Source organism: Rutidosis leptorrhynchoides, chromosome 10 (genome assembly GCF_046630445.1).
Source record: "Rutidosis leptorrhynchoides isolate AG116_Rl617_1_P2 chromosome 10, CSIRO_AGI_Rlap_v1, whole genome shotgun sequence".
NCBI classification, from domain to species: domain Eukaryota; kingdom Viridiplantae; phylum Streptophyta; class Magnoliopsida; order Asterales; family Asteraceae; genus Rutidosis; species Rutidosis leptorrhynchoides.
The window spans coordinates 113,557,201-113,571,182 of record NC_092342.1 but is presented as its reverse complement, the minus strand read 5'-3'; the positions used below and the strand labels follow the sequence as shown (position 1 = coordinate 113,571,182).

General features: G+C 36.3%; 1 protein-coding gene across 1 annotated transcript; it reads left to right on the top strand.

Moving 5' to 3' along the window:
- The first annotated feature begins 5,107 nt into the window (after nt 1–5,107).
- On the top strand, nt 5,108–7,993 carry LOC139870545 (uncharacterized). The gene is made up of 2 exons (XM_071858330.1): nt 5,108–5,634; nt 7,084–7,993. Exons 1-2 carry the CDS (start codon nt 5,108–5,110, stop codon nt 7,991–7,993), a joined length of 1,437 nt encoding a protein of 478 aa, XP_071714431.1.
- The last annotated feature ends 5,989 nt before the right edge of the window (nt 7,994–13,982 follow it).

Genomic DNA, 13,982 nt, shown 5'->3' with positions numbered 1-13,982 from the left:
CAAAGTATGATCGAAATATATTCACAACATTTTTATTACGTGTTGACGTTTTAAGTTGTTAAGTTAGCAGTCCATCGTTAGTAGTCCACAATTAGTAGTCCATAGTTAGTAGTACATAAATAAATATATTTTCTCGAATCAATCCACGACCCAGTGTATACAAGTCTCAGACTCGACACAACTTAAAGTATATATATTATTTTGGAATCAACCTCAACCCTGTATAGCTAACTCGAGCATTACCGCATATAGAGTGTCCATAGTTATTCTAAATAATATATATATATATATATATATATATATATATATATATATATATATATATATATATATATATATATATATATATATATATATATATATATATATATATATATATATATATATATATATATATGACGTCGATATGATATGTCAAAACATAGTATACGTGTCTATGGTCTATCAAGATTACATAATATATATTAGACTACATGTATCATACGATATAAGTTAGTTAAGTTATGGTTAGTATAGATTTGTTATAAAATTTTCGTAACTAAACTAATAAATCTAACCAATTTTGTTTTACCCATAATTTCTTCGTTATAAATTCGTTTTGAGTGAATCAAATTGCTATGGTTTCATAATGAATTGAAATTTATAAAACTAAACAGAAAAAGTATAAGTTTATAGTCAGAAATACAGGTTACAAGTCAGTTTTGAAAGAGGTAGTCATTTTCGTCGAAAGAACGACATCTTGATGACCATTCTGAAAAACATACTTCCACTTTGAGTTTAACCATGATTTTTGGATATAGTTTCATGTTCATAAGAAATATCATTTTCCCAGAAGAACAACTTTTAAATCGAAGTTTATCATAGTTTTTAATTATCCAAACCAAAACAGTCCCCGGTTTTACTACAACGGCGTATGTTCGGTTTTACGGTGTTCTTCGTGTTTCCAAGTTTTAAATCATTAAGTTAGCATATCATATAGATATAGAACATGTGTTTAGTTGATTTTAAAAGTTAATTTAGAAGGATTAACTTTGATTGCGAACAAGTTTAGAATCAACTAAACTATGTTCTAGTGATTACAAGTTTAAATCTTCGAATAAGATAGTTTTATATATATGAATCGAATGATGTTATGAACATCATTACTACCTTAAGTATAGTAGGTAAACCTACTGGAAGTGATAAGAAATGATCTAGCTTCAAAGGATCTTGGATGACTTGGAAATTCTTGAAGTAGAATCATGACACGAAAACAATTTCAAGTAAGATTACTACTCGAATTAAGATAGTTATAGTTATAGAAATTGAATCAAAATTTGAATATGAATATTACCTTGAATAAGAAAGATAACCTACTATAAATAACAAATTTTTCTTGATCTTAGGTGATTGCTTGGAATGGATTAGAAAGCTTGGAAGTAATCTAGTAAACTTGAAAGTGTTCTTGATGTGTTCTTGAGTAGTTGTTTTGTAAGTTGTTTTATGTATGGATTTATGAGCTATATTGATGTAGATTTTGATGAAGATGATGAAGAACACTTAGAACATCAAGAGAGAACTTGAGAGAGAGTAATTTGATTCAAGAAAATTGAAATGAGAATGTGTTTGTGATGCTTGAAGTTCACGTGAATATGGGGTGGCATATATGGTCACATTAGTTTGTAATTTTGTGTAATCATTCATGTTAGTTGCCAAATGATGGTTCTCACATGTTTAGGTGACTCATTAAGGCTGCTAAGAGTTGATAATTGAAGTGTATATACCAATAGTATATACATCTAGGAGCTGTGTATTGTACGAGTACGAATACAGGCGCATACGAGTAGAATTGTTGATGAAAATGAATGAGAATGTAAATGTAAGCATTTTTTGTTAAGTAGAAGTACTTTGACATGTGTCATGAAGTCTTTCAAAAGTGTATTATTACATCTTAATACACTACATGTAAATGCATTTTAACTGAGTCGTTAAGTCATCGTTAGTCGTTACATGTAAGTGTTGTTTTGAAACCTTTAAGTTAACGATCTTGTTAATTGTAATTAATCCATTGTTATAATACTTATTGAGATGTTAAATTGTTACATTATCATCATAACATGATATACTAATATATCTTAATATGATATTTAAAGATTAAGACGTTATTACTACGATAATCATTACGTATAAATATCGTTTTGAATTCCTTAAGTTAGTAGTCTTGTTTTATGTATATAGTTTGTTGTTAATATACATAATGAGATACTTAATTATCATTTCATCATGTTAAACATATCTATATGTCCATAAATATATCATCATGTCATATACAAGTTATAACGTTCGTGAATCATCGAACAAACTGGGTGGTCAAACGTTAACACATAATCCGTTTCACTTAATCAAGTCTTAACAAGTTTGATTGCTTAACATGTTGGAAACATTTATTCATGTAAATATTAATCTCATATAATATATAATCATAGAAAAGTTCGGGTCACTACAACTATCAGGTGGTATTTAGTACCCTTTTTTTTAGGGTCCCAGAAAAAGGGTATCGAAAGGTCATTTTTGTTGTAGTGAATGACATCATCAACATCTCTTACAATTTTTCTTTTTTTTATTGAATTTTTTTTTAGCTTGTAAAAAAGCTTTTTATGACATCATCTTCATAGTCTTTTATAAGAATAGAATAGTCTTTTATAAGAATAGAATAGATAATAATCCGAGAGGATTATCTTCCTCTTAGTCTCAACTAGGGGCTGATGTTTTAAAGGGCAGGTATGGGTAACTGACCCCACTTAATCTTAATTAAGTAATAGATTTTGTAGTCATTTGAGTTACGAATGTTTGAGCTTTTAAATAAACTAAATTGGAGTCCGTATAAAAAAGATAGAATCAAATGGCGTGTTATGATTCTAAAGTTGCAAGTAGTATTGGATGTCTTTGAGATTAAACGGAGAGTAATCATCGTATCATATCAATAATTGGATAAAAACAAATTGTCATTTCTGAAAATAAGTTGGTTTTATCGATACCAAATGTTCATACAGCAACACATGATTTCAGTGGCCGTTATTATATTTTATAAGAAAAGATGACAACTAGCACATTTTCTCACTTATTTTGAAGTATTTTTCGTATTTCTCGATTATTTTTCAACTAAAATTATTTATTAATTATATAAGTATCATCAGTTTCATAAATTAACCTAAATTAACCTAGATGTTCTATAATTACAAGCCGTTTTCATTAAAAATATTTGAAAATAAGTATCAAAAAGTTTTGCGCCCCCTAAAATTTACATTCAAGTTCTGTCACTAATTTCAACTACTATTCAATATATTTCACTATTTTTTTTAAAAAAACTGTTGAAATTTCAAACTAAAATTAAAAAGTATATTCATTATCACAATTGAGGTAATGAGCCTTCCACTAATGAATTCATGGGCATGCGATTGATACCTTGATGAACTGAAATATCTTAATAGTTGATTTGTCGATGACATGGTTGCAAATAATGTACTCAATTACTCGGTATCAAAAATTATAAAAAAATGACACACTTTTATTATTTAAAATATCGTCATTCTTATCCAAGCCATCTTCTCTCCTTCCCAAACACAAAAAACCCTTGATCCGGTATTCCTCTTCTACGTTGTCGTCACCTTTTTTCCTCTGATCGCAGTTTTTCCGTTTTGTGACGTTCGTGGTTCTCCTCCCCTAACCACTGGCATGTCGATGGTGGTTCGAACGTTTTCTTTTGTTACTTTTTTTTTTCCTTTCCTTCCTTCGACCTTATTCTTCGTCTTTCGTTTCTTCCACGTTTTGCCGCTCCTCTGTAGCCGGTTTCGATAGCGATGCCAGAGTTTTGACCAGACTCCGATTCGTTTTTTCGGTCAGGTACCACTTACTATAAAGGTGGCTCTGTGGCCTCCAGTATACTTGCCGGATTACAGGCTGTTTTCGGGTTAGGTCCCTATTTCGTCGCTTTTAATTGTCTCGCTCGCTCCATTTACCCCGTCGTCATGTCAAATTCGGGTGGGTCGATGTTGTTGCCGACATTTGTTTCGACTTCGAAAAATCAAGGTTTTTGGGGCAGCATCTCAGGTTTTTTAGTCGCCCTTACGGTCGTTTTTAGTCTGATCGATAACACTAGGTGGTTCACGGGTTGTGTTTCATTTGGTGGGTTCTTCCGAGCTTCATTGGTTTCGATTGATTTCTAAGTTAGTTGGTCTCGGAGTAGTGTTCATGGGTTTCCTGCGAGCGCTTGATTACTTGGTGTCTGTTGGCGGAGATGGGGTGTTGAGTTTTTGTTTTGAATGCTTTGGGCTTTCGGTCGTTCGACTTTCAACGTTTGGTTGTTCTGGTTGTCAGTCACTGTTTGGTCTCGAAGGCTTATGTTATCATAGGTTCGGTGTTTATTGGGGGTTACAGTTTTATGGTTACTCTTTGAAATTGTCAGTTTGTATTGTGATAGTACACCCCAGGTTTTGGTGATAATCTGGATGCCACGAAGGTATCTCTCGGAGATAATCAACTACGAAGGTGTCAAGATAACCGAGACCGAAGGGCTGGACTAGACCACGTGTTTACATAAGTCAAAGGGATATGGAAAATATTCCATGCAAACAGTGGGCGGCGCCACCAAGGCGATTAAGGAAAGCATCTAACTTGTTTTCCTCCGTCACCCTTCTAAGGGAAAGTTTGCCAACACTTCCATAATCGCTTTGGAACTTGGTCAAACGCATTGAAACCTGGGGTAGGCACCTCAGTCAGGCTATAAAAAGGGAAGCATGATCCTTGAATGAGACATGGAGGGCTCTGGGTATATCCTCCTCCAAAATCGGGCGGAAGCTTAGGGGTTTGTCCATAGAGTGGTCCTTATGCTTCAGACAACGTCACTCAACCTAATGTCAACCTGGAAGTTGATAACTTCTGGAAAAATCAGAAGACACCCTTCGTAACAAGCGTACATAACGAACCACTCCCTACTGGAGTGAAAATACCTTCACATCTAGGGTATTACGAAGGAAAGGATGATCCAGACAATTACCTTAATGTCTTCGAAGGTGCAGCCCAAATGTCTCGATGGAACTAAGCAGTAGCATGTCATGCCTTCTCGTACATGCTAAAAATCGACGCCAGAATCTGGTTCGATTCCTTGTCTAGGGATTCAGTCTCTAGCTTCAACGAACTAAAGAGGCAATTTAAGTCAAAATTCAGTCAACAAAAGCGTCACAAGAAAAATCACGTGGCTGCCCATAGTATCAGACAAAAGGATAGCGAAGGAACCAAAGTATTTCTTGGGAGATACACTGACGAAACTCAACAAATCACTGGGCTACCAGAAACTCAAAGGATCTCGGGACTCTTTTACGGATGTAAGGCACGGGCCTTGGTGGAGCACCTCACCTTAGATCTACCTGATAGCTACGAAGTTTTGATCGATGAAGCTTATGTTTGGTTGGACGCGAAGGAGACTACAGGAACTTTTGCATATGATGATCAACCATCAGTCAAACGCAGAGATAGAGTAAGTCATCGTGAAGAAAAACACAGAAGAAGGGATGAAAAAGGAATCTACGCCCCTTACCGAAGAGAATCTCATGCCAGGATCTTGGGGACACTCATTAAAACTCCCGATATTGCCTCGTTTATATATTATTTTTACTCGCAATATCGGTTCCTTTTATTTGGTTTTTAGTTATAAGTTGGAGGAATCATGAAAATAATTGTTAAAGTTTGAGCTTTAAGATTCTTACGGGGTAGATTGAAGAGTTAAGATGTTTTGAGGTTATTTCGGGTGTGAATTCCAGTGTTTTCAAGTAAAAATCGGAAGTCGAAACAAAGCATTCAAGTCTAGAAGGTGAAACAGGAAATACTGGTCGAAAAAGAGCATCTTGCGGCCACAATCCTCCTTATTGCGGTCGCAATTTTGTGGTGGTGTTCGTGATTTATTTTTCGCGCTCGCAATATGTTGACAGAAGATCAAGATTTGGGGATATGCAAGTTTGCGGTCGCAACAAATGAATCGCGGTCGCGATTTCAGAAAGCAATTGTGGGCGCGAGGCCCTTTATCGCGGTCACGAGATCCGATGGCCGACTCAGAATTTTTATTTTCTATATATACGCGATTTTTAACCCTTTATGGGTGATCAGTTTTTAGTTTACGAATTTTTATACCTAGGGTTACGAATTTTACAGCTCTCTAAGGCTATTTTATAAGCTTTTGTCATTTGGTTTTCAACTTTTGTCAGAGATTAATCATTGGTACTCTTTTGTCTTTAATTTTGGTTAATATTATGAAGAATTCTTGTTATTCATATTGTTCAATTGCTTTTATCATTACCATGCGTAGCTAAATTCTTAGTATTTGCTTGCTTTTATCATTACCATGCGTAGCTAAATTCTTAGTATTTGCTTAGATGATTGAACCTAGGTGAAGGATTGCTTGATCTTTTATATGTATTGATAATTACTTTTGATTGTGATTCTTAATTACTCCTATTAATTGATCTCATTGATTACTTGTCTGTTGATTGATGTAACGAGAGTTACTAGATCAATTAATTTATTTAGGTTATTGAGAAATAAATAAATTAGTTGAATTACATACGGGAGGCCGGTGTAGTTAGATTAGTAATTAATCTCATCAATTGAGTAGGTAATTGTGAAGCCTAAATAGGGACGCCGATTTACCCTTCAACTGAATCATAATTTTGAGTAGTTAATATTGATTGATTGTGTTCTTCAGAAGCGTATGGGAGACCAACATGAAAAACCGACACTTTCATGATATAATTGGTAACTAAGTAAGGGACACCAGTTTATCTTACTAATTGATTAATGAACTTGGTTAACGAGAGTTATACTTAGGGATTTAATTACATTGTTCTTAATAAAAGCATTCTGAAACCTAAGGAATTGAATCTAAGTGAATACCACTTTATCTATTGAATTCGTATTTTATTTCTTTGTTTTAAATTAGTTTTAAATCAAAACCCCATTTTACAACTAAAATCTTCAGAATAATTAATAGTTTTCAAATCCTAAACTTTGCTCCCTATAGACGAATTTGTAAGTATACTATAGTAAGATTAGGTGTGTTTTTCACATATCAACTCTCAAAGAAATTCTCTCTACAGAAAATGCCGCCCAAGGGATCAAACCTCCACCAAAATTATCCAATAAAGGAAAGCAAAAAGACACAAGCAAATTTTGTGACTTTCATAATGACTATGGGCATGAAACTGACGAATGCATCCAGCTAAGGATAGCAATTGAAGAAGCCGTACGATCTGGGAAGTTATCCCAATTGGTGAAAGGGATACGAAATTCGAAGACACCCAAGGTCACAGAACAAGTTATCGAAGATAAGAATCCAAACATGGGGAAGACAATATTAACCGTCAATAATTGCTTCGCTGTTGAGTCACAAAGATGCTACAAGAGGGAGAGACCTAGCCAGGTCATCGAATGGGAAGAGATATCCTTCCCCGCATTGGATACCATCACCCCTTCAGATCTGCCCGTTACTATCAGTGGGTTAATCTTTAACAGAGAAGTGCATAGGGTGTATCTCGACAGTGGAAGCTCCTGTGATATAATGTATGAGCATTGCTTCGAACAACTTAGCCCTGGAATCAGAGCTCGCTTGAGGCCTCCAAGAGTACCATTGATGGGTTTTTCTGACAAAAGGTGTTGGCCCATCGGAGAGATTGACCTTGATTTCACCATCGGCACCCCATCAATGACAAGGACAGGAACACTAGACTTCATTGTGGTACGATCTACCTCCCAACATAATATTCTTCCTGGGAGATTTGCAATGATGAAAATGGGAATCATCGTATCGAGGGTACATCAATTGTTTAAATTCCACACAGTCACGGGGATAACAACTCTAACTTCAACATACGACCGAAGCAAAGTAGTCATGGCGATCAGAGATACAATAGAAAGTACTGGAGAATGTATACGTGAAGCAAATGAAGAGTTATCTCAGCAATAGAAGGTATCGATCAATCCATGTTCCCCGAGCAGCAAATCACTGTTGGGAAGCAATTGTCTCTGGAATTAAAAACTAAGCTCCTCCAAGCAAACTTAGATATCTTCGCATGGGAATACGGGGACATGACGGGGATACTAAGGGTTCTCAATATCCAAGGAAAAGATATCATCACCAAGCATCGGCTCAACGAGTATAACCACCTAGAGCCAATTCACCAAAAGAAGAGGAACTTGGCTTCAGAAAGAGATGAAGCGGCTTGTAAGGAGATAGACGAATTACTCAAAGCAGGGATCATCAGAGAAGCAAAATACCCGACATGGGTAGCCAATCCAGTCATGGTAAAGAATTCAGATGGAGGATGGTGAATGTGTGTTGACTTCACTAACATCAACAAAGCTTGTCAGAAGGATTGTTACCCACTTCCGGAGATTGATTGGAAAGTCGAATCTCTGAATGGGTACAAGCTAAAATGTTTCTTAGAAGCTTACAAAGGGTGTCACCAAATTCAGATGCCCAAAGAGGACGAAAAGAAAACATCTTTCTACACCAGTAAGGCAATTTTTTGCTATCAAAAAATGCCCTTTGGTTTGAAAAACGCTGGAGCCACATACCAAAGGCTCGTAGACAAGGCTTTCCACAAACAGCATGGGAGAAACCTAGAAGCATACGTGGATGATATGGTAATAAAAAGTGTCGAAGAAACCAATCTTTTAGAAGATATCCAAGACACGTTCGATACTCTACGAGCTATCAACATGAAATTGAATCCCAAGAAATGTTCCTTTGGTGTGGAAGAGGGAAAGTTCCTCGGATATAATATCAGGAAAAAGGGGATTCAAGCAAATCCGAAGAAGGTCAACACCATCAAGGAACTTAAAGCTCCAACGACATTGAAAGAAATTCAAAGCTTGAATGGAAAGTTGGCATCGCTCAGTCGCTTCTTGTCAAAGGGAGCAGAAAGACAGTTACCCTTTATCAAAATTCTGAGTGAGTGCTTGGGAAAGAAAAAGATCACATTGATAGCAGAGCCGATCGAGCTTTCAACGAAATGAAGGCACATATCTCCGACCTCCTAACTCTCACCTCTCCTGTATGAGGGGAGACTTTATATGTATACCTGGCAGCTTCCAAAGAAAGCATCAGCGCTGTGTTGGTAGCAGAAAGAACGTGCAGTCAGGTTCCGATATACTTCATCAGTAGAACATTACAAGGGGCAAAAATCAACTACCCGGAGCTCGAAAAGCTCACACTAGCACTAATACACACATCTCGCAAACTCCGAAGATATTTCTAAGCACATCCAATCATTGTTTTGACGGATAAGCAAATCAAGAAAGTGCTCATGAAACCCGAGAAATCAGGGAGGATGGCTAAGTGGGCTATCGAGCTAGGGGAACACGAAATCGAGTTCCAAGTAAGACACTCAATCAAGGGGTTAGTGTTGGCCGACTTCATAGCCAAAATAATAGGCGAAGAAACAGAAGCAACTTCGATTCAGGTTATTACTCCAACCACTGAACTAGAAGAATGGAAGTTATTCATCGACGGAGCTTCTAGTTCCGAAGGATCAGGGGCAGGTCTTATGTTGGTAAGTCCAGAAGGAAAAGAATATACCTACGCATTACGCTTTGAATTCAGCACCACCAACAACGATGCAGAATACGAAGCATTGCTTGCAAGGTTGAGACTAGCCAGAGAAATGAACATCGGGCACCTAAAGGCCTACGTCAACTCACAGCTCGTTGCCAATCAAGTATCTGGAACCTTCGAAGTAAGACATCCAACGATACAGCAGTATTTATCAAGAGTAAAAGAACTAGCAGAACAGTTCAAAAGCTTCATGATCGAACACGTGAGAAGAAGACAAAACAAGAAAGTCAATGCTTTGAGTAAACTTGCTTCCATAACCTTCGAGCACCTCGCCAAGGAAGTCCTGGTGGAAACCTTGGGACAAAGGTCAATTGAAGAAAAATAAGTGAATGATCTCATCCCAGATGAAGACAACACATGGATGAAACCACTGAAAGAATATATGAGATCTGGCTTCCTACCAACAGACAAAAAAGAAGCATGAAAGATCAGAATCAAAGCACCCTCTTATAAACTGCTGAACGATAGGCTGTATAGGAAGTCTTTTCTAACACCTTGGTTGCGACGTGTAGGACTAAGCCAAGCTTCTATCATCATCCAAGAAATGCACGAAGGGATATGCAGTTTCCATGCTGGAACTAGATCCATTGTGGCCAAGATAATGAGGTTAGGATATTACTGGCCAACTATGCACCAAGATACAGTCGTCGCTCTCCATGCCTGTGAATCTTACCAAATACATGCAAACATCCCCAAGCAGCCCAAACAAGAACTAATTTCATTACTCTCAGCGTAGCCTTTTTCCAAATGGGAAATAGTCGAATAGACATCGTCGGACAACTAACCGCAGTCCCAGGAGGAGTTTTGTTCCTAGTGGTAGCGTAGATTACTTCACCAAATGGGTCGAAGCAAAATCGCTGAAGAAAACCACAGGAAAAGATATCGAAAAATTCGTCTGGGAACACATAATCTGAAGATTTGGAATTCCTCAGGAAATCGTTTCAGATAACGGAAAGCAGTTTACAGAAGGAATCTTCCCAAATTTCTGCGAAAGGTTGAAAATTAAGCAAACCTTCACATCAGTCTATCATCCCCAAGGAAATGGACATGTTGTAGTAACCAACAAAGAAATAATAAAGGGGATTGAAAAGCGATTGGGAAAGAGTCACGAAGGATGGGTAGAAGAACTACCGTTGGTACTATGGGCTCACAGGACTACTCTAAAGAGAAGTAACAGAGAAACACCATACAATTTGGTGTATGGTACGGAGGCTGTACTTCCTGCAGAAATCCAAGTATTAAGAAGCCAAATAGCCACCACAGAGAACAACGAAGAAAATCTTTGCTTAAACTTGGATCTGGCAGAGGAAGACAAAATTACTCCCGTCGTCCTTGAACATATAGTGAAATCACAGGCGTCGTCCTCAATGTTTTTTTTTGCGTTCGTCGTCACTGAACTTGCATTTTATAATGTATGTCGTCCTTCTGTTAACTGTCCGTCTCTTTCCTCCGTTAACCTTCAGCATGTGCCAAACATGTGAGGGCAATCCTGTCATTTTGTCTCTTTGAAAGTTCAGGGACGACCGGCGTAACTTTGTCTTTCTTCCCTCATTTTTATCTTCATCCCCAATCTTAAACAAACCCTAATTTTTTTAAATCGTTTATTTAATTTAAACTATTCAGAAACTCAGATGCATAAAATGAATCTATTACAATTGCTACAGTGTTCGTGCTTTATCCACATGAACACCAAAAATCATCATCATCATCGTTTATGATTCTCAACTCGATTTAAGATCAGAAAACGTTCCTAATCAGAATCCTAGGCTTCGTGTATCATCATAACAGAAAAACAAGAACAAAAATTATAAGATCATCATCTTCGTAGTTCGTAGTTCATAGTTCATCGACATCTTCAAACCGATTTAAGAGTCCATCATTGAGAGGATATAAATTGAAACGTAGCTTAGATTTCCGATCTAGAACCATAACCGAACACTCGATGATCTTTAGTATCGATTAATAGTTTCAGATTAACCTCGATCTAGATCGTGTTCATCACTAACTGAAACTACAAACGGCTTAGGTGCTCGGAACGATTCAAGAACTTTTGAGGAAAAGTAAAATTGCAATTCTGTCTAGATTCATATCTTAATTTTTTCTGAAAAATTACATATTCTAATTGTTTCGTATGATGATGAATTTGAAGGTCAAAGATATATGATAAAAAGTCAAACGAACTGGATTTCAACAAATTCAAGTAGAATATGATGTTTCAGGTTTGTTTGATGGTGATCGAGTGTTCCTATGACGATTCGAAGCAACTTTGATGAATGAATTGTGGATTAAAAACAACTGAATCATGAAATTCAATTTTTATGTGCTTCATGGTTACGGTACCTATTCATCATCAATTCATAAGCTTTGAAGTTGTTTTGGTGTTAATCCCTTCCTTAAAAGTGTAAATCGATGCCTATGAAATCAGTACCAATTCAAGATCTGTAATTTGATGGTTCTAAATTGATTTTGTAAATATGGATGCGTAAACTGATGAATGGTGTGTGTAACAGAAAAATGTATGGTGTCTGTAAAAGAGAGGATAAAAAAGGGTAAGATAAATGGATTTGAAAGAGAAAAGCAAAGAGAAAAGAAATAAAAAAAATAAAGAAAAGAAAAATTAAATTATTTAATTAATTAAAAAGTTACGCCGGTCGTCCTTGAACTATAAAAGAGATAAAAAGACATAATTACCCTCACATGTTTGGCACATGCTGAAGGTTAACGGAGGAAAGAGACGGACAATTAATAGAAGGATGACATACGTTATAAAATGCAAGTTCAGTGACGACGAGTGCAAACAAAAACTTTAAGGACGACGCCTGTGATTTCACTATATGTTTCACTATATGTTCAAGGACGACGGGAGTAATTTTGTCGCAGAGGAAAGAAGAGAAGCAGCCCTAATCCGAGAAGCTTCGTACAAAAAATCCAGAGAAAGGTACTACAACAAAAGAGTCAAACGATCAACGTTCAAAGTTAGGGATCATGTCCTTAGGCTCAATAGTACTAGCAAAGTCGAGTACGAAGGGAAAATGGGAGCAAATTAGGAAGGTCCGTATGTCGTATCTCAAGCTTTCGGGAATGGGTCATACAAGCTGGAAACCACCTCGGGCAAAGCAATTCCCATGACATGGAACGGAGCAAATCTACGAAGGTTCTACTTTTAATTCTTTTCAAATTAATGTGTATGTAGCGGATAAATGTAATGGTAGTCGAAGTTTATACACTTCCTACCATAGAGTATCAATGAAATCCACTACTCGTTTTTGATAAACCATGTGTAATTAGCACCCTAAAAGAGAAAATATTTGGTACCCTACGAAAACTAGAGATATAAGTTCTTCCGATAAGAACATACAAAGATCATAAGTAAATATATATTTGGGACGCCAAAATATAAAATTTATTTACAAAAATGAATCCCTATCAAAGGGTTACAGTAATATGTATTCGTTAGGATCCATAACCAACTGTAAGATGGGTCCTTTACGAAGAAGAAGGATACCATAATACAAAATTACATTCATGAAATGCAAAACTATACTATGTATTCGCTAGGATACATAACCAACTGTAAAGTGGGTCCTTTACGAAAAAGAAGGACACCATAATACAAAATTACATTCATGAAATGCACAACTATACTATGTATTTGCTGGGATACATAACCAACTGTAAAATGGGTCCTTTACGAAGAAGAAGGACACCATAATACAAAGTTGCATTCATGAAATGCACAACTATACTATTTATTCGCTAGGATACATAACCAATTGTAAAATGGGTCCTTTGTGAAGAAAAAGGACACCATAATACAAAATTGCATTCAAAGATTGCACAACTATTAGGTTTCTACCAAAGAAACTCGAACCATATATAGCCATTGTGTAAAGAGTCCCTTACGAGTAGCATTAGTAAAATGCATAGCTGGAACACCAAGATGCAAAACATACTCACAAAGATAACTAGCATCGACAGGGCTCTGTTAAGGAAACACTGAAATCATTTAGGATAAACAAATAGTCTGAAATGTAAAAACATTCAGAAAAAGAAATGTCCTAAAATATCCCAAAAGAGGGTATGAATATTAGTCAATTCTGTGAAATACGCAACCATGCATGGAGCAAAAAACAAGGTGCAATAAAGCATATCAAATAAAGGCATAAGGCCATCATAGAACAATGTTAAAAGCTCACAGAAGGAGCATTATAAACCAGAAAATTATCCAAAGGCACGAGGGCCACAAATACCGACATATTGTTCAAGAAACAGACTTCACAAACTAAACCACATAACCACTACCAAAAGCTATAGATAAGCAAAAGATAGAAAAAAAAAA